The sequence below is a fragment of the Loxodonta africana genome, chromosome 24 (assembly GCF_030014295.1).
Source record: "Loxodonta africana isolate mLoxAfr1 chromosome 24, mLoxAfr1.hap2, whole genome shotgun sequence".
NCBI classification, from domain to species: Eukaryota; Metazoa; Chordata; class Mammalia; order Proboscidea; family Elephantidae; genus Loxodonta; species Loxodonta africana.
The window spans coordinates 41,570,226-41,592,330 of NC_087365.1; the positions used below are offsets into that span (position 1 = coordinate 41,570,226).

General features: G+C 40.1%; 1 protein-coding gene across 1 annotated transcript in view; it reads right to left on the minus strand.

Annotated features, from left to right (window-relative positions):
- Window positions 1-22,105, minus strand: part of PTPRT (protein tyrosine phosphatase receptor type T) — a 1,291,533-nt gene that overhangs the window by 237,453 nt on the left and 1,031,975 nt on the right. The window contains exon 13 of the mRNA XM_064276097.1: window positions 2,017-2,053. Within this exon, the coding sequence (XP_064132167.1) occupies window positions 2,017-2,053 (37 nt within the window). The remainder of the gene's footprint in view (window positions 1-2,016; window positions 2,054-22,105) is intronic.

Genomic DNA, 22,105 nt, shown 5'->3' on the forward strand with positions numbered 1-22,105 from the left:
GCCTAAGTGAAGACCCTCACTGAACTTGAAAACCGAGGCTCTGAATGGTTGGAATCACCAACGCCCTTGTCCCTCAGAGCCCTGCCTGGGCTTGGCCAGCTGGACATTCATTGTCATTCATACATTTGTGTCCTTTCACATGCCCACATGCAGCCTTGTTTGTGCACACACTCCACTCAAAGGAAGATTATAACCTATATGTCAAACAAGAGGAGGACCTTTGTCCTAAGGTCAGGTAGACAACTGCTTTAGTGCTTTGAATACCACCGAAATTCCCCTGTACCTCAGCAGTGCAACACTGGGGAGACCCAGCTTAGTGGGCCTTTATGCCTGTGAGGATGTGGGTCCTGAAATGCCAGGAAAGTACAGTCTTAAATGTTTTCCTCCATTATCCCCATACATACCTCTTGCCTGTCAGGTCACATGTTCTCCGTTCTCAGTTCAGATAATATGATCCACCAGACTACACTTTAGAAAGGCTTATGTCCCAGAGGGTATCCTTAGAATTCCCACATAGACCATGGAGAGCAGACCAGTCACATTAGCTCACCCCTGTCTAGAGGTCAAAAGCTAGAAGGGAGTCATGGAGCACTGTCATGGTGAAGAAGGTTTCTCTGGAAGTTTCCACACTACCGAAATGCTCCTTCCCTCTCCCTGCTGTCACTTTAAGGTAGATGCCATAAATACCCAGCTGTCCTGTTTACTGTCTAGAGCCCTGGTGCTGCCCAATTGATGGTGTTTGTCCTTCTAGATTATCTGTTTTCTCCAGTGGAAAAGTCAGCCAAGGTCTGTGATTTGTGTCATTCTCTTTGCAGGTCATCAGTCCTTCTTCCCTCACAAAGAGTATTTTATCTCTTTCCTTCCAGTACCCTGAATTCCTGAGAGGGAACAAGTTAGGGACATGTCCACCACTCAGGATCGATGTGAAATTACAGTAAGTTCTTAGTCACCACGAGCTTTTGTCTTCTTCCTCCTGCCCCTTCCCTTTTTTGCCTACATATTGGTCTGATTTTCTTCAGTTATAAAAGTTATGTTTCATAAGTCTTGGTGCATATTCTCTCTTTTTCCATCCCCCGTATGTATGTGTGTTTTCCTCTGTGTGTATGTTCTTGTGTGTGTGTGTATATTCACATACATGCATACTTAGGTAATTGCCTTTGTCTGTAATTTGTATCTATAATTATATGTCTACTATATTTATAATTTTCAACTCATTGGAAGCAAATTATGAAATTATGTATGCTGACAATAAATGCAGGGAACAAAATAGAATCTCCCAATTTTGGTGTGTGTATGTTTAAAATACCAATACCATAACAAAAAGGTAAACCTGATTTCTAACCATTCAACCTCGTAATAGGTTAAATGATAACAAACTGTTCATTGATTTTTTTTTTTTAAAGAGTAATAAGCAGAAACATGTACCAATTGAAAGAGCCAGGCAATTCAATTATAATTTGGAAAACAAAAGTGATGAGCCTGAACAATACTGCCTTAGTTTTGGGGGTAAGTTGAAAATGCCAAATACATAACAATGCAGTGTTTGTTTTCTCATTATTAAAGGCTTCAGCACTAATCACTTCATTTTTGAAAGCCATGTACCAATTGAATAAAGTACAAAACCTAGAAGATGGGTCTAATGGACATGCTTAAAGAAAAATACACACATAAACATAGATTCAAACACACTGAAAATATATAGCAGAAGAAAATCTGAGTAAATTTTACCTTCGTCATTCCACTGGTTAATGTACTACTCTGTCCGTCCGTCCGTCCGCCCGCCCACCCGTCCATCCATCCATCCATCCATCCAACAAATATGTTTTGAGCTCTTACTGTATGGTTCAGGTATTGTGCTCTTAGTCTGTATCCCAGGATTATGGTTTAGATGCGAATGACCACAGTGAGAACAGCAATTCATTAATGTTGTTTTTAGTCATTGTCTGAACTTTTGGTGTGTGGCTAAATAGGGAAATACTTAAATGACTGAAGATGGACAAAGACATGCCAACATACCTTTGGTAGCCAGACGCACACAGTTGATTTTGGTCTCCTGTGAACAACAAAAACGAGACTCCAGTTAATTAGTTGTGAGTTTGGTTTGTTACATAAAGAACATTTTTTGAATATATATGCATGTGTATATATTTGTAATTATAATTTAAAATTTCTCGTCCATTTTTTCCACACTGGAATCACTTTTTACTTTTATTCATTTCTTCTCAGGCTACCTATAAACTTTGTTCCTTTCACTTCCTGTTTTTCACCACTTCATAAACCTGAACCCCAGACAGAACCACTTTATAAACATATGGGATACTGCCCATCACAGAACAATTTTAACAGTAACACTTTTTTGGGATACTGTGGCATGCAGTGTGCTTCATTCAGTTGTGTGGGTCAACAGATGATCCCAGAGAAACTCTAGGGAAACTGTTGCAAATGAGTGGACACTTGGCAAAAACCCAGACAATATGAATATATAAAAATAAAACTGTAAAATTCATGTTCAGAATCTCACTTTGGCCCTAAGACCTCTAGTGAGCCTCACCGGCTTCCTGGATGATGTGTGTCTGTGGCAATAGTCTTTGCTGGGTCAACTATCTAGTTATTGTTGGTTGTTCCCCAAGTGGACAGGATCCATACATTTGTGATCGTGCTGGGCATGCAGTGGAGTTACAGAAGAATGAGCTTAGGAGGAGGAATCATTGTAGCTTAGTTTATTGGGACCCGTTTCTCAGGAGGTCCTGGAACCAGCTGGCAAAATTATACCCTCAGCAACAGCCTGAATGCAGTGTAGCAATGAAAATGAAAGGCGAAAAATGCAAGTATGTGAGTCACAAAACTTAAGAATCCAATGAATGTCTTGCTGATGCTCAGTAACAAGGAAACACTGCATCTTAAAGGCACTTGAGTTAGTCAGGATAGGGAAGATTATGCTGCAGTAATAAAACCCTCAAATTTCCGTGTCTAAAACCAGCAAAAGTTTATTTTTGCACTCTAACTACATGTCCAGTGTTGTGTAAGGTTGGGGGTGAGGGATGCGTGATACTCTAATCACTGTAGTCACTCAGCGACCCAGGCTGATACCACCATGTTAGCAGAAGGCTTCAGGTTTCACAGAGGCAGGGGAAGAGAAGCCCGAAGGGTCAGACATTGGTATTTAAATGCTTTGGATTGAAAGCATAACTTCTACATACGTTTCATTGGCTAGAATGAGTCACATGGCCGTGCCTAACTTAAGTGGGGAAATGGAATTTTTCATGTACCCAGAAGTAGAGAAGAAATGGTAATGTGTATAGCAGAGTCTATTCTGTTTGTGCACACTCTGAATGTTAGATATTGTCACTTCTATTGAACGCAAATATGACTAATTATCCACAATGGCCTTGATTCTGTTCTCAAGTGCACAGAAAGTCTACTCTTCATTGTTTAGGATGGATTTCTGAATATCGAAAGATGGTTCTCAGTTTCTGCTAACCTTCTTCTTCTTCAACATTTCCTCCTATGATAAGTGTTCAAGTCCTTTGAACCATCCTAGGTACTCATCCTGGGGCATCCTCCAGATTGTCCCTTGTAACGTGCTGTGACCAGAATGGGAAGGAACACTGTACATGCAGTTTTGCTTAGCTAGATTATCACTCTTTTCCTTACTCATACTGCACTTCTATTAACATAGCCAGTACTCCAGCTTTTCAGTGATCGCAATGAGTGTACCATCAAATCCCTCTTTACCACCAAATATCTTTGCCACAGGCTTGATTCTGCATATATAAGTGTGGTTGTATTTCTGGAGTCCAAATACAGAGTCTTGTATTTACCACTATTGACTTCCATCTTCTTTGAGTGATCTGCTTGCTACAGCCTGTCATATTCTTTACCGTCTGAAAATTACTGGACCTTAATTTTTTCTAATTTCTTTGAAATATTACTAAAAATTGGGAGCTAGAAAATGTCAAGGGTAGATCCCTGTGGCATGTACTAGACTCCTTCCTGTTGGCGTTTATCATTATGGTTTGGTTATCTAACCAGTTAGTAATTTCTCTAACTGCTTATTTACTCATATCCTGCTACTGTATTTTTCCACAAAAATAGCTTGAGAATAGGGCCAAATTCATTTCAGATACTGTAGAACTCTCAAAGAAAGACGGTTAAGTTGACACAGCTTGTTCTTTGGAACAAGTGTTTCCTTCCCTTTCTTTTTTATGCCGGAAAGTGCTCATTTTTAAAATAAACAATTGTTTTAAATAAATTTTTATTTTTTTCTTTTTATAAAATGGAAAGCGTAGAAGTGTTGAAAGAACATGACAAATAATGGTTCATATATATGAAATAGTCATAAGAATTGCTTATATGAAGTTTGAAGTATGTGATTAATTCAAGAAAAAGTTTTTTTATTTTTTTTAAAAAAGAACATACCAAGAAGATGGAAAGAAGGAAAAATGACCGGGAACAAATATACAAATAAAGAACTCTGTACGTGTGAAGCCAAAACTGACGCCACAAATGAGTTAAGCCTTGCAGATGAGCAAATTAGTTTTTTTTTTTCATGTTTGGAGAAGGGGCTAAGTTCTTCAACTCTCTTGGCTTCTATTCCTGTGTTTTGGCTTAAAAGACCAATGAACTGAAACCTGAGATACTTAAAGTATAACTTCCAGAGAACCAAAGCAGGCCTGCAGATGACTTTGTAGTGTCACAGTGACTATCATGGTGAAATTGTATAGAATGAGGGAGGTGTCAAGAGACTAGAGATGGTCAGAAGGAACTCCAAATTTATACAAAGACAAAAGATTTGCAAAATAATAGAAAACTTGCCAGTTCTGTGCATGGTCCTTTAACATAGCAGCGGGAAAGGTTTGATGAAGTCAGTGTTGCTAGTGGTGATTTGTGAATACGTATCTAGATTTCAAAGAGAGTCAGTTCTCTTCTGTCTGTATCAAATACTCTGTTCCCATGGAATAATCTTAAATGTACAAGAAACTTCATACACGAAGATGCTGATTCCAGTTTGTTTATAAAAGTGAAAATTAGGAGCGGTGTATCTGTTTAACCATAAGGGATGATTAAGTTGTGGTCTGTGCATACAGTGGAATATTATGAAGCTGTGAACAAAAATGATTTTGAGGAGGGCCATGTAATAACATGGAGTAGCACTCATAAAATCTCATTAAATGAATAAAGCAAGGTACAATTAAAAAAAATTACAATCTCAGATGTGTAAACTAGCATGTAAAACTCTAGGCTATATGCAAAGTTAAACATTGAAAGTGTAAGTCCTGAAGGAAAGGTACTTAATAATTGTCGTATAGTTGGTTTGAAGTATACATGCAGACAAGTGTAGTGATCTTAAATATGGTTGGACAAATTTTTCACAAAGTGAACACACCCCTATGACCGGCGGGATTCTTGGCGGGGGTAGGGGGGCATTACCAGCACCCCAGAAGCCTCCTTCATCGTCCCTCTGGGTCACTTTCTCTCTGCAGAGGTGAACCCTAACCTACCTTCTTTGAGAATGTCCTCTTTAAAATGTGATCACGTTAAAAGGAATGCTAGGTGGCTGCAGCGGATTATCCCACTGTCTTTCTCTAGCTTACTGGGTGATCTGTAAAAACTTCCTAATCCTCCTCAGAGTCATCCTCCCTTCTGGTTTCACGCTTGAAAACAACCCATCTCCTAGCACCACAGTCTGTTTTCTGTATCTAGAATACATGTCTGATTATGCTTCACTCTTCCTGGCTTTCACAAACACGATGCTGACATGTTCGCTTTCTCCTAAGTTCCTGACACCTTTAATTCCTTAACCAATTTATCTTTGTTGGTTCGAATTAGGTACAGAATAACAAAGCCCCGAGTCACTCTCTTGACCTTCTGGGTGATTGAATTGTCAGCAAGCAAGTCAGGAACGTACCAGATACTCTGCAGCCTGTGATATGAGAGGTCTGGGCAGTGTGCAGATACCCAACATCCCCAAATCAGTTCAACAAATGTGCAGTGTATACTTCCTTTGTGCTAAGACTGCATAAGGCTTTGGGGAAAGGAAGAAAATTTGATGTGTTTTCTGTTCTATCTCTACTGTACCTTATGTCCAGGTCTGTAATATATGCTAGGGCAGTACAAAACAAATTCTTTTCCCATCATTTTAACCTCACTTACATCCCACTTCTACTCCAGACTTGTAAATCTGTCAAAAAAAAAAAAAAAAAATTTGCCATCGAGTTGAGTCTGACTCATAGCAGCACTGTGTGTGTCAGAGTATAACTGTGCTCCACAGGTTTTTTGATGGCTGCTTTTTTGGAAGTAGATTGCCAGACCTTTCTTCTGAGGTGCCTCTGGTTGGACACATACTGGGTCTTCCCCTGGCCTCAGTACATGGTTCTGTCTGGTCTCCCTGTACCCCACTCCTGTCGGCTCTCTTCTCTTGCACAGATCCCTAAGCTGTTGTTTGGCCTCCGTATGGTTCACCCACTTATCATGTGTCAGTCCCTGAAAGAAACACCAAGGAAATAAAAAGGAGAGTTCTCTTTTGTTAAAGTACCTACTTTGCATATTTTCTTTTCACTCTTATATCAAGGCTGTGAGATGAATACCACAATGCCCATTTTTTTCCGATGAGAAGAGATTAAATAATTTTTTCCTAAGGTTACACAGGTAGTAAGCCAGGCTAAAATACAAGCAACTTTTAAGCAAGTGGCCTGTTTTTCTGAGACATCTGTAGTCACATACCCCATTGCCATTGAGATTAGATCCCCTGCTTTCTTGGCTTGCTCCACAGCCACACAATGACATTGGAATGCAGCTTTATTTTGGGAAACCGGCTAAGCAGTTTGTGATGAAAAGAAATTCTATTTTGACTTGAAACAGGACCCTGAGCAATCAGAAGGTATGTGGTGGAAAAGCGAAGCAGATAGACTCTAGAAACTTTGAGCAGCCCAGAACCATTAGAACTAGGTAACACGGCAGGCTTATCATTTGGGAAAGACGAATGAGGAATGCCTTTTAAGGGGTAACAGGGCCAGAGTGATATCTGAACTCTAGCTTGCTAAAGAAACATGTGTGCTGGAGGGTTCAGGATAGCTGGCTAATGGTGACACATTCTTCTAGCTGAACAGGTGTTTACCACCAACTCATTATATCTTCCTGGAAGACATTAGGCAATAGCCAGTGTCCTGTGCCAGACTCTAAGGGAGGAAGACCCCAAGTAACATACAGCCCAATTCAGAGAATTTACAGTTAAGCTGAAGCTCTGAAGGCCTTCTCCAAAGTGTTCTTTCTCTAGGTGCTGACTTCATTGCCTCACCTCACCAACTCTCTGGAACTCACTTTAATCAGATTGCTTTCATCATGGGTCATCGAAGACTTTCACATGGTCAACTCTAATAGTTACTCCTCTGTCCCCATCTCCGCCCCATAGAGTTTCCAAGGAGTGCCTGGTGGATTCGAACTGCCGACCTTTTTGTTAGTAGCCCTAACACTTAACCACTATGCCACCAGGGTTTCCATTAGTTGCAACTAATTACTCCCTCCTTGATGCATTCCCTTCTCTTGGGTTTTGGGTCACTCCACTATACCTGTTTTTCTCCTACCTCACTGTCTGATCCTTATCCATGTTTTGCTAGATCTTTATCCTTTGCTTGACTTCCAAACATTGGAGCGACCTGGGGCTTGGTCTTATGTCCTCTTCCATCTCTATCCTAACTCACCAGGATACTACATTCAGTCACAAGGTTTTAAATATTAAATCCTTAGAACTCCTATATTTTTATTTCTAACTTTAATATTACTGAGATCTTGGCTCATATATCCACCTGTCTACTTGAATTCTTTATGGTCTCATATACAAACCTCAAAAGCAAATGTGACCCCTCCCTTCCACTCCAAACCTATCCACCACTAGTTTTCTCCAAGCAGTAAATGTTAACATTATCTACTTAGTTAAGTAAAAAACTTAGGAGTCATCCTTCTATCATCCTCCACAATTAATCCATCATCAATTCTTGTTGACTCGGAGTAGTTGAGGGCAATGGTAACCACCTAACACCAAATCTCCCCACACACCCTTCAAAAACAAAAAAGTTAAAAAAAAAAAAAGATACAAGATCCACAACCTCAGCATAATTGAAAAACAGAGAACCCCCAAAACTTCATAGCATTTGTTAGCAGAAAAGTAAGCACCAAATCTAAGTGACCTATCGCTAAGGCACTTAACAGAAGCCTTTGTCGACGGCAAGGGCTGTACAGAAAACAATGTGGACAAGAGAAGAGGTGAGCTAGGAGAGGGTGTGAGACTGATCTAAAATGATCTCCAGAAAGTCCAAGTCCATGCTATGTGTGAAAAGGCTAAAACTATTCTTGGTAGATCAAGAAATGAATAGAGGGAAAGAACTTAAAAGCACATATAATTCAAGGTGGTAGTCTTTAATAGGTATCACTTATGAGGGAGAAGACTCTGAAAAAGGGAGAAGTGTCCTTGGGAGATTGTATAGTGAAGGGGAAAAGAGCCAAATGGGAGAGTTTTAGAAACAAATGGGATAATATTAGAGACAGAAACTTAGATTGATTTCCATAGAAGAAACAGAGAAAGTTATCAAGGAACTACCCCATAAAAAAAAGCATTATGCCCAGATGTTTTCACAGGCAATTTCTACCAATACTTTAAATACAGGATAGTACCAAAGTTCCATAGATTGTTCCACAGCATATAAAACGAAGGACAATTTGCTGTTTCTCTTTATGAAATAAACATAACTTGAACTTTATAAAGAGAATACCAAAATAAGGGAAGATTATAGGCCAGTTTTACTTTCCAGTAGGCAGAACTATTGAATAACATATTAGTAAACAGAGTCCAGCACTGCCTTAGAAACATAAAATGCCAAGCAAAATGTATTCCAGAAACAGAAGGTTGATTCAGTGTCAGGAAATGCATCCATTCATTTATTTATATAATATTAAATTAATTCATATAATAGACCACATTAATAGATCAAGGGAGAAAAAGCATGTTATAAGATCTGTTAATACTGAAAAAGCATTTTGACAAAATTCAATATACCTGTTTTTTTTAAACTCAAGAAAATAGGAATTGATTAATATTTCAAAATAAAATAAAAATATATATAACTTAGTCTTAAAATCAGCATCTTACTCAATGAGGATCCAGTAAAATCACAGCATTAAAATCGAGAACAAGGCTAGGATGCCTTCTGTCTCCACATTGCAGTTGGGCAAGGGAACTCAACTAGATGCATACAAATTAGAAAAGAAAATGTAAACTTTCTCTGTTTACAGATGATATAACAGTGTATCTGAAAACCCCCAGAGAATCAATGATAAGATAAACTGAAGTAAGAGAATTCAGTTCAGTAAGGTAGGTAGCAGGATATAAAATTAATATCCAAAAATCAATAGTCTCCATATATAAACCAATAATCAGAAGACATAATGGTAGCAAAACCTCATTTATAATGGCAATAAAGATTAAATACTTAGGAATAAACTTAACAAGAATGTGCAAATCCTATATGAGGGAAACTTTACAACATCCCTGAAAGATACAAAAGTAGACTTGAACAAATAAAAAGACATCCCCTGTTCTCAGGAAGGATAATTCAACATCTTAGAGATGTCAGTCCACCCTAAGTAATGTATAAATTTAATGTAATCCCAGTAAAAATACTAATAGGCTTTTTATGAAGCTTGTCAAGTTGTCATTGACGTTTATATGAAAAAACGAACATGTAAGAATAGCTAGGGAAACATTGAAAAAGTAAATCTAGGTAGGGGACTTGCCCTACCAGATATTAAAGCATAAACCCATTAATCCATTGCTGTTGAGTCAATGCCGACTCATAGCAACCCTATCGGACAGAGTCGAACTGCTCCATAGGATTTCCAAGGCTGTAAATCTTTACAGAAGCAGGCTGCCACATCTTTCTTCCACGGAGCAGCTGGTGGGTTTGAACCACCAACCTTTTGGTTAGCAGCTGAACCTTTAACCTTTGCACTACCAATGCTCTTTCTATTAAATCATAGAGCCTTTATAGTTACAACAGTGTAGTACTGGTGCATATATAGACAAACAAGCCAGTGGAATACAATGCAAAATCTAGAAAAAAGATCTAGGAATACATGGAAATGTCAAATATGAGAAAGGTGGCATCTGAAATTATTGGGAAAGACGGACTTTTAATAAATGTTGCTAGGACAACTAGATAGATATTTGGGAAAAAAAGATAAAATTAGATCCATACTTAACACCACATACAAAAATGTAGGCGAAACATCAGAGATCTAAATGTAAAAATGAAACTCTACAAGTACCTGAAGAAAATATGGATGATTTAATCTAGATGCAGCGAAAGGCTTTTTAACTTTGAGAAGATTTGGATGCAACAAATGAAAACAAAAAAACATGTATTTGATTATATGTATATATATATATTGGGCGTGGCAAAACCACTATAAATAAATTCAAAAGATAAATAACAAACTGGTAAAAACTGTAACATGTATGAATGCAGTTGGCAAAAACTGCATCATAAATAAAGGATTAATATCCCTGATATATAAAGAACTTCTAAAATTTGAGAGAAAGAAGATTTTTAAAACTTGATAGAAAATTGGGCCAAAGACATAAACAGGTAATTAACAAAGTTATATAACAATACCCCTTAAATATATGAAAAGTTGTCAACTTATCATAAGAAAAAGTAATTAGACCTAGACTGAGGAGCACTGTCGAATATCTTACCTATTAGTTTGGGAAAACTGAAAGTTTGATGACACAAACTGTTGGCAAGGCTGTGAGGAGCCAAACAGTCTGACACATTGCTGGACCAAAAAAAAAAAAAAACTATTGCTATCAGGTTGATGTTGACTCATAGCAACCTTGTGCGACAGAGTAGAACTGCCCCATAGGGTTCCAAGACCGTAAATCTTTATGGAAGCTGACTGCCACATCTTTCTACCATGTTGCTGCTGCTGGTGAGTTCGAATCATCGACCTTTTGGTTAGCAGCTGAGGCGTAACCACTGCACCACCAGGGCTCTTTGACACATTGCTGGATGGAAGTGTAATTGGTTCAACTCTAATAGAAGGGAAGTTAGCAGTATCCACTTTAGCTATGTATTTGTCCACCTTTTGACCCAATAATCCCCCTTCTGGGAATTTACCCTGAAGACACACATTCCATCAATTCCTTTATTGTAGCAATATTTGCAGTTTAAAATATTGGAAGCAACATATATACCTGTACTTGAGAGTAATTAGATAAACTAAGGTACATAATGGAGTACTGACCAGTTGCTGTCAAGGTGATGCCAACTCATGGTGACCTCCTGTGTTTCAGAGTAGAACTGTGCTCCGTAAGGTTCTCATGGCTGTGACCTTTTGGAAGCAGATCACCAGGCCTTTTTTCCAAGGTGCTTCTGGGTGAGTTTGAACCACCAACCTTTGGGTTAGTAGTCAAGTGCTTAACCATTTGTGCCACCCTGGAATGCCTTAGAACATAGCACCTTAAGTGATCAAAATTAATCACCACTATAAATTTGGGACATATTGCCATCGAGTGCCTCCTGAGAAAAAGCACTGAGAAGAACTCAACATCACTTGTGTGGTATTTCTGCCAAAAATGCATAATCTGAATCTAACCATGAGGTAACCTGAGACAAACCCAACACAAGGACATTCTAGAAAATGACTGGCCTGTTGGTAAAGTGGAGGGTCAGCGAAAAAAAGAGGGAGACCCTCAATGAGATGGATTGACACAGTGGCTGCCGCAACTGGCTCAAACATTAACAATTGTGGGGATGGCACAGGATCAGGCAATGTTCTGTTATACATAAGGTTGCTGTGAGTCAGAGCCTACTCAAGGGCACCTAACGTTAACACTCTCCACAAGAGTCAAGATCATAAAATCTAAGGAAAGACTGAGGAACTGCTTTAGATAACAAGGAATCTAAAGAGATATGACAACTAAATGTAACTTGTGATCCTGGATTTTTTTTTGTTTTTACTATAAATTAGGACATTATTAAGACAATTTTGAAAACTTAAATAGGTTTGTATATTTGCTAACAGTTACATCTGGTAATTTCCTTCTAATAGTATTATGGTTACATATAGGAAACGCACATTGAAATGTTCAGGCGTAAAGGTGCCATAGATTGACAGGTAGAATGGTAAAGCAAATGTGGTAAACTGTTAGCAATTAGGGAATCAGGAGGGTTCATGAAAGTTCTTTATACTATTCTTGAAAGCTTTTTGTGAGTTTGAAATTATCTTGAAATATGAAGTTAAAATTTGGCAGAAAGGAAGGAGTGAGTTGTGGTGTAGATGAAACAAGGCTGGCCATGGATTGATAATTGTTGAAGTGGAGTGATAGGCATATAGGGATGATTCTAGTATTCTCTTTACTTTGGTACATGTTTGAAACTTCCCATATTAACATGTTTTTAAAGGAGGGATAAAAATACATATGCTCCTATATTCTGAATGGAGCCCTGGTGGTACAGTGATTAAGAGCTCGGCTGCTAACCAAAAGGTGGGCAGTTCGAATCCACCAGCCGCTCCTTGAAAATGCTATGGGGGCAGTCCTACTGGTCTTGAATACATTGTGTTCTTTTGCTCTCTGCTGTTAGCACCCAGGTCCAAACCACCACCATCTTTAGCCTGATGACTGCACTAGCTTCCTGACTGCTCTATCTGTAGCCTTTCTTGACCCCGTAATTAATTCCCTTTCCTTTTAGCCAGAGCAATCTTTTAAATACCTATGTCGATCACACTACTCCTTCTTTAAAACTGCTCAATGGCTTCTCAGTGGACTGAGGATAAAATTCCTTGCCTCCCCTTGACCTTCACTGCCTCGCACACGCAAACACGGCTATCTCCTCTGACTCTTTTCTCGCCACTCTCCCCCCCCAGGCGTGCCGGTCTGGATTATGACCTCCAAACGTGCCAAATTTATTTCATCCTTGGGGCCTTTACATTGGCTGCTCCCTCTGCCTGGAATGCCTTGTCTTGATACCTTCACCTGATTGAAACTCATCATTCCGGTTCTGTTATATGCCACCTCCTCAAAGATGCCTTCGCTGATGATTCCAGTCAGCTGCCACATGCTCCAGTCACCCTCTATCATGTTGATCTTTTCTATTCTTACATATCACTATAGGAAATTATGTTATTTGCATGTTGACTAATTGCCAGTTTCCCCAGAATGTAAAGACCATGAAAACAGACTTGCCTATCCTTTTTGTTGATGGAGTGGTGCCTGGCATATGTTAAACATCCCATAAATAATGAATGAAGTTAGACATTCAAGTTTGAGTTTTGTTTCTCATTGGTTGGGTGACCTTGGGGAAATTCCCTGGGGGAACTCCTTAATCTTTCTGAATCATAGTTTCCTCATCTGTAGAATGGGGCAATAGTTTTTGCACATCTCACTGGGTTGAACAAAACTTTGTGCCAAATATTATTCAGCCATAAAAAGGAAAGAAGTACAAATAGATGCCACAACCTGGATGAACCTTGAAAACATACTACATGAAAGTAGCCAGACACAAAAAGTCCACGTATTGTATGATACCATCCATACGAAATATCCAGAATAGGCAAATTCATAAAGACAGAAGATAGATTAATGGCTACCAGGGGCTGAGGCGGGAGGGGGAGTGAAATGGTAGCTAATGGGTACAGGATTTTTGGAGGGTGATGATAAAAAAAAGTTTTGAAATTAGATAGTGGTGATGGTTGCATGACCTTGTGAATATATGAAAAAACACTAAATTGTACACTTTAAAAAAGTGCCTGAAAAATGCCAAGAAGTGTATATGCATGGCTTTATTATTGTAATAAATTGATATGGGGATTATTGCTGAGATCATTTTCCCTGTCTTCAATAGAATAAATTCCATGCCTTTTAGCATGGCATGCAAGGCCCCCATTACCCAGTCTCTGTCTCTCTCTGGTCTTCTCTCTGTATCCCAAAAACAGTCCCACCAAACCTCCCCAAATGCATAATAGAGTTCCCAACCTTTGGGCCTTCATCCAGGTGCTTCCTTTGCAGAACACACCATCTCCTCTGCCCCATTGTCTGCCCAGGAAATACCCACTTATCTTCCAAGATTCAGCCCAAATGTCATCTTGTCTATGAGACTTTTCTGAGCACCTCCTCATTTCCTTCATCTCCAGGTTTATGGATAGACCCTGTACACCAGGTATTCCTCCATTGTGATTCCTAACATAGTTTATTGAACACATTTGTTTTTCTGTATTTTTCATTGGATTGTGGGTTCCCCAAGGGCAGGGACTGTATCTTTTTTATCTGTTTATGCCCCCACTGACACAGAACAAGCTCTTAATGAATGATTATTTTTGTCATCATCATCTGTATTTCCTTACAGAAGACAGAATGACCACAGATGGCACAATTTTGCAAAGTGAAAAATGATGGGAATGAGAGGTTAGGTTTGAGCCCTGGCTCTGACCTTGGGGAGATCACTTCCCCACTCTGGATTTGTTTCTTTTTCTTCAGAAACGAGGGAGCTGGGCAATCTGTGTAGTCCCTGAGTAGTGCAAATGGTTAGGTGCTCAGCCACTAACCCAAAAGTTGGCAATTTGAATCTACCCAGAGACACCTCAGAAGAAAGGCCTGGCAATCTACTTCCAAAAAATCAATGATTGAAAACCCTGTGGAGCAGAATTCTACTCTGAAACGTATGAGGTCTCTATGAGTTGAAATCTACTTGATAGCAACTGGTTTGATCTCTTTTTTGAACAGTTTATATGCTCCTTTAGAATACTACATTTTGTCTTCCTGTTCTTCAGCACCGGGACATTGATGCTGTGGACCAGCTGTACAGATTATCCCCTAATTGGGAGGTTAGAAGTGTGGTTCCTTTGGGGCTTCATGGAGAGGGGCTTAGACCTTCCATCAGGGACTGGAAACTCCTGAGCCTGAACACACCTAAGCCAGAGCCGTCCTTCATGTCTCCCCGTACAGCACTTATCTGACCTTAATGATCCCTGCTCTCCATGAGCAATACTTTGAGCTGTAATTACTAACTGATGTTTGTAAAGTCTTTGAAATTCTCAGGTGACAGATGTAATCAAAGGCCAATTTGTTATGATAATTGTTATTAGTGCCCCATAGGGTTTCCGAGGCTGTAAATCTTTACAGAAGTAGACTTCCACATCTTTCTACTGCAGAGAGGCTGGTGGGTTCAAACTACCCACCGTTTGGTTAGCACCTGAACGCTTAACTCACCGCACCACCAGGACTCCTTTCTTATTGGTACAGCTCTTCATTATTTGTTGATGTAAATGGCAGTGCTAGCAGGTGTTCAGGATTGAGCAGGGGTTGAGGTTGGCCATGACTGGCGGGAGAAAAGAGGGAAAGTGTGGGTGGGTGGGGACTGGACGTCTTTTAGGGACCCCTGCTGGCATTGGTTCAGCCACATTCCTCTACAAAGCTACTTTGTGGAGCTATGACTCAGCATGAAGCCAGGCACTAAATGCACAGGACCATCTAACTGCATTTTTACATGCACAGGTTCAAACCCAGCTCAGTCTCTTGCTCTGGTGTGTACATCAGCTAATTTAGCCTCCCTGAGCCTTGGCTTGTTCATCCGTGAAAAGAGGATACATGGTGGTTAAAATCTTGACTGCTAACAAAAAGGTCAGCAGTTCGAATCTACCAGCCACTCCTTGGAAACCCTATGGGGCAGTTCTTCTCCATCCCGTAGGGTCGCTATGAGAGTCAGAATTGACTCGATGGCAACAGGCTTTGTTTTTTTTTATAGTATCAGCTTAGACTTGCTGTGGTTGGAGAATGGGTGTAAGGCAAGCAAGAGTGGATGTGGGAAGACCAGTTAGAAGGCTGTTTTGGTTGCTCAAGTAAGAGATGGTGGTATCCAGGATGAGGGTAGTGGCAGTAGAGATGAGAAACACATATTGCTTTGAGATCGTCTCAGGATGTATAACCAATAGGACTTGGTGATGATTGGATATAGAAGGTGAGGTGCTTTGGGCAACCCAGACTTTACTGAGGTAGGAAAGACTGAGGGATGTTTTTAGAGGAGAGGAATGAGCAATTCAGGTTTAAATAAACCATTGCCAATGATCTTCATCAGTCCCTTGTAGATTTGGTTCGTGTGAATTTCCTCAACTCTGTGGCCTGATAAAGTGAGGTAATTGGTTTGCAAAGTTGAGGGCCATGGTGTAAAAGATGGAACCTCACCGAAATTCAGCCTTCAGGAAGGGCCTGCAGAAGAACTGTCCCTCTTTTCTACTTGCCTCTTCTCTCACCTTCATTTATCCAATGTACCAACTGTGTCTCTGCATACCCCGGACTACATTGATTTCGTTTCTTCATTTGAGCTATACCTTCAAAAAGCTTGTGTACCCATAGATCTTGCTTGTCCTTTCCTTAGTGCATCTTTATACTCTGACCATATACACTACCTGTGATACAGTAATAATGATGCTGCCGTTGTTGTTGGGTGGTGTCAAGTCAGTTTTGACTAATAGCAACTCCATGTGACAGAGTAGAACTACCGCATAGGGTTTTCTAGGCTATAGTCTTTACGGAGCAGAACACAAGTCTTTCTTCAATAGAGCCACTGGGTAGGTTTGAACCACCAACCTTTTGGTTAGCAGCTGTGTGCTTAACTGTTGTACCACTAGGGTTTCTTAGAATGGTGATTTGTTGCTGGGACTGTCCAGTTGATTCTGACTCATAGTGACCCTGTAGGACAGAATAGAACTGTCCCATAGGGTTTCCTAGGCTGTAATCTTTACAGAAGCAGATCGCCAGGTCTTTTCCCATGGAGTGGCTGGTGGGTTTGAATTGCTGACCCTTCAGTAAGCAACCAAGCTCTTAACCATTGTGTCGCTAATGATAGCTAACAGTGAATGTTTATTGCATGCCATCTACCATGATAAACAATTTTTTCATGCATTTTCTCACTTAGTCTTTACAAACATTCTTATAAAAGCTGATACTGTGGGCATCAGAATTTTCCAAATGAGAAAACAGACTCAAAGAGCCGAAATTCCTTGCCTAATGTCACATGGCTGGTCAGTGCCAATCCTCACAACAGGAAAAACCCTATTCGAGGCATATTCATCAAAAATGCTAAGGGGAGAAGGCAGGAGGGGACAGGAAAGCTGGTAATAGGGAATCCAAGGTCGAGACGGGACAGTGTTGACATGTTGTGGGGTTGTTAACCACTATCATAAAACAATATGTGTACTGTTTAATGAGAAGCTAGTTTGTTCTGTAAACCTTCATCTAAAGTACAATAAAAAAAAAATGCTGAGGGGAATCAAACTTTGAAATCCATTAATCTATGAGACATACTAGCAGTAACACCATTTTTATAGCACAAGAAATGGACAGGATCTTTGAGTGTAAATTGCTCCATTAAATTCTGGTTTAATATTTTATCCTCAGATTTCACAGGATTGATGTAGAATGGGCTAATTGGGGGTTTCTGCAAAACTGTTCTTGATGATATTGACTGGCAACTCCTCAGGGTGCCTTATGTAAGGATATATGTGATAAATCCCTTTCCAGAGTGTCTCATGAAAACAGTATATGCTTCTTTTATCAAGGAAGAGAAGCTATACATACCTGTCAGCCTACCACATGCCCATTTTTGTCTTGGCTTCCCATGAGCTCAAGAAGTAGATATAATGTTCCATTTCGTTAATCACCTGTACTAGGTCTCTGGTGCAATGATCCCCTTTGCTCCCTATAAGATTCTTGTGCTAATTTCAAAACTTTATTTCAGCTGACTACATACACACACACAAGTATATATACATTTATTCTCACCCATACTAAAGATATATGTGTGTGCATGTATGTATGCGTATATATACATATCATACATGATGTATACACACACATACTCATATTAGCAACTACATTTTCATTTGAAAGGTACTTAGGAGTTTGCAAATGTTATCATACCTATTGTCTTCTCTTTACAAAGGTCCCAGTGAGCATGGGAAGGCATGTCACATCCCCATTTGACAGATGGAAAAATTGAGGTTTAGCAGGCAAGTGATTCAGTTCGCATAGCTGATAAATGGTGGAGCCAGTTCTTAGATCCATGGATCCAGTTTCCAAACTCAGAGGTTTTCCCTCATTTCCACCATTAGGAGGGGCCTAACGGGGAGGGACTTAGTGGGGGCAGAGAGAGCTCTGGTGGCACAGTGGTTAAAGTGCTCAGTTGCAAACTGAAATGTCAGTGGTTCAAACTCAGTAGACACTGCAGGAGAAAGATGTGGCAGTCTGCTTCCATAAAGATTTACAGCCTTGGAAACGCTTTGGGGCAGTTCTACTCTGTCCTTTAGGGTCTCTATGAGTCGGAATTGACTTGATGGCAGTGGGTTTGGTTTTTGCAGTGGGGGCAGAGGACCTGCTCTATGATGAATGACCCTTTGCTGACTAATTTTAGACATGTATGAATACTAAACATTTTTTTTTTTCTGGTAATCCACTGCTATTTTGTGGCTGTTTATTACTACAGCTTAGCTTAGTTTATCCTTAATAATCCAAAAGCTTTCTTATAATCCCCCTGATGGGCTATCTAAGACCCAACCTTCCATGAGACCTCTTATGTGGTCTTAACTCCTACTCACTTGACCTTGGGTTTCCTCATTCCCTGATCCATCTGAGCTTTTCTCATGTGATATGTGAACAGTCATTGAACTAACAACAGAATCAGGAAATGGAGTTGGGAGGGGCAAGAACATACTCAAAAGACAAGATCCATAGTACCAAAAGATTCAGCAGGCACAGATGTCAGGCTGGAAACCACATGTGAGAAGTTAAGCTAAGAGGAATAAACCCTGGGTCGGGGTTATAAAGCAACAGAGTCATAGATGAGTCAAGGCAGTCAACAGGTGGGACACAGCTGGGACTTGGGGCCCTCCAGAGTTAGGAACATAATTTGGATATGTCAGGAAAGGATATTCCAGCCTTCTCCCAACAGAAGAGCCTCAGGAAAACAGCAAAGGAAAGGGGAAGGAACAAATATTAAAACAACTGTGACAGATGCTTTTATATGCATTGTGTCACTCTCCCCAAATTTTTGGGAGGTAAATTATTAATCACACTGTACATCTTGAAATGTTAAGTAGCCTGTTCAGGTTGTCATAGGTGGGAATGGCCAGAATTCTAAGCCAAGTCTGTCTAAGCTCTGGCTCTCAGCCCTTTGCATCCCACCATGCCACTGCCAGGACAGAAGCCCCATCCATGTGCAAGAATCCTTTTAACAGTGCTTGGGAACAACTAAATATAATTTCTTTCAATTCACTCAGAGACACAGAATTTTCCCTAACCTGGCCCTACCCAGCTCATCTGAACTATTATAATGATTACGCTGCAAACATGGTGACCCTTTCAACATAGCATCTGGCTTACAATTGCTCTCAAGAGGCAGTTGAGTTCAGGAGCTGGAAGAGGAAACGAAGGAAAGAGAAGAATCACCTGTCTACTTCCCGCTTCTCTTATTTAGCTCAGTATTTGTTGGAGGCATCACCCAGGTTAAATGTGCCCCACATGATGGAAGGATACAGCACGGAAAGAGGTTTCTCTCTGCATAAATAAAACATGCACAACAGCATTGCCCAACAAAAGGTGGCTTTTGCTGGATATTTGCATGAATTCACCACACTTGTTTTGCATCCAACTGCTAATTATGGTCCTTTCAACTTCACAATCATGGCTATTGGGGCAGTGGTGCAGAGAGCAGTAGATTCAGCAGACCTCATTCCGGAAAGAGTAGGAAAGAAACAATGCAAAACTGCACCCACTCACTGTTTACAACCAGACAGCTACTCTGGGTACCATTTGGAGAGTATGGAGGAAATTAAGGCTGCCCAGGGGTCTGGAGCTTGGGAAATGAGACATCTAAGGAGAAGGCTTACTACTAACATGAGAGGAAGGTTCTTCAGGGCTCATCTGTCTGTGGTGAAACATTTCAGAACCACATCTCTCACGCTACACTGAATGGAAATTCAGACTGTACTAACACTCATTTGGTGCCTTTCACTGTTCAAGATCTTTTCTCACTTGATCTTCAAAATTATCATTAGAAGTATGTATTATTTTAGTTTTAGAGGTGAGGAAACTGAGACTCAGACAACAAGAAACAATTCATGCCCACATTCATTCATTAAATGATTATCGAGTACCTTGTATCTGTTGTTGATGCTGTTAGCTGTGTTAGTTGCCCTTGGGTTGGCTCCGACTCTTGGCAGCCTTGTGTATCGCAGAACCAAATGATGCCTAGTCCTGTGCCCTCGTCATCATCGTAATTATGTTTGAGTCCATTGTAGCTATTGTGTCAGTCCACCTCACTGAGGGTTTCTTTTGTTTTAACTGACCCTCTACTTTACCAAATCTGATGTCCATTTCTAGCAAATGGTCTTTCCTGATGATGTGCCCAAAGTGTGCTAAGTGTTGAATTCAGGATGGAGGATACAGCAGCAAAGAAGACAGAGTTCCTATCCTCCTGGAGCAGCTCTCAGTCTAGTGAGGGAGGCATGTACTGCACGAAGCATCTGTAATTAAAAAGCATTCCTAGTCTCAGAAAGCAGAAGAATGGGGCAACATGAAAGAGAGCATTTGGTGGGTGGTTCTTAGATAATAAGGCCAGGAAGTTCCCAGAGGATGCGACATTGAAGCTGAGTCCTGAAAAATGAGAAGTTACTAAATCTGCAAAGAATGAAGGAAAGAGAGATCCAGGTAAAATAACAGCTTGTGTGAAGGCCCCACAGTGAGAAAAACATCTTAGACTGTTTGAGACATAACGTCTTAGGAAATGTTTAAGACAGGAGGGGAGGTGAAAATGTAGTACGCATGACCTAGCTACATGTGATGCACAGTGTTAGGTTCTGAACACCCTCTTTTAAGGAGGACATTGGCAAAAAGGAGTCTGTCCATCAGAGAACAGAGTAAATAGAATGAATGGTATCTAGAAATCATAACCATGCGAGAAGTAGAAGAAATGCCAGTATGTTACATTTCAGTGAGAAATGACTTAAGTGGCCAGGGTTGGGTAGTTGGTGCGCTCATATTTTCTCTGAATAGCTAATATGGAAGAGAAAGATTTGATTTCTTAAAATCAATACAAATGACCAAGAGGAAAGAGTTAAGGAAACAAAATTTGGCTTAATATAAGGAAAAAAGTTTTAGTAATTTTACCTGCTCCACAATGGAATCTCCTATCTTTTCCTCCAGAGAATTGCAAAGGTCAAGGAAATAATTATATAATACCCTGCCAAAAAATGCTTTATTGGAGATTTCTTTGTTGAATTTTGGTCTACATAAGACTAGATGATACTTCAAATTCCATTAACTCTAAGATGCTATAGATCTATAATACAGCTGTATCTAAAACAAATGGTCATAATATGGCCTGATTCTCAACCAAGACAGGTGGTGAGAATTCAGCACCAAGAATGGTGCTCTGACACTATAACCCTTGATATGTATAAAAGCCCTGGTGGTGCAGTGGTTAAAGAACTCAGCTGCTAACCAACAGGTTGGCAGTTCAAACCCACCAGCTCCTCCACAGGGGAAAGATGTGGAAGTCTGTTTCTATAAAGATTAAAACCCAGTGCCCTTGAGTCGATTCCGACTCATAGCGACCCTATAGGATGGAGTAGAACTGCCCCATAGAGTTTCCAAGGAGCGCCTGACGATTACAGCCTTGAAAACCCTATGGAGCAGTTCTCCTCTGTCCTATAAGGTTGCTGTGAGTAGGAATTGATGGCAATGGGTTTATCTCTAAGAAAGTACCAATGAGTAAATGTAGATGTCACTAATCGGGTCAAAATTCCCAACACAGATACCTGTGAACAACGTACACTTCATGAAAATGCCTGCAAGGACCCTGAGCACCATGCTTGAACAGATACCTGGTTTATCTCTATAGTGTTCATAGGGCTAGAGTCAAACATTCCACATTCATAAATGTGATTGTTAAGGTTGTGTGTCAACTTGGCTGAGCAGTGATCCTCAGTTGTTTGGTAGTTATGATGTAGTTTGGCAGTCATATAATGATGTAATCTCATCCATGATGGGATCTGCTCT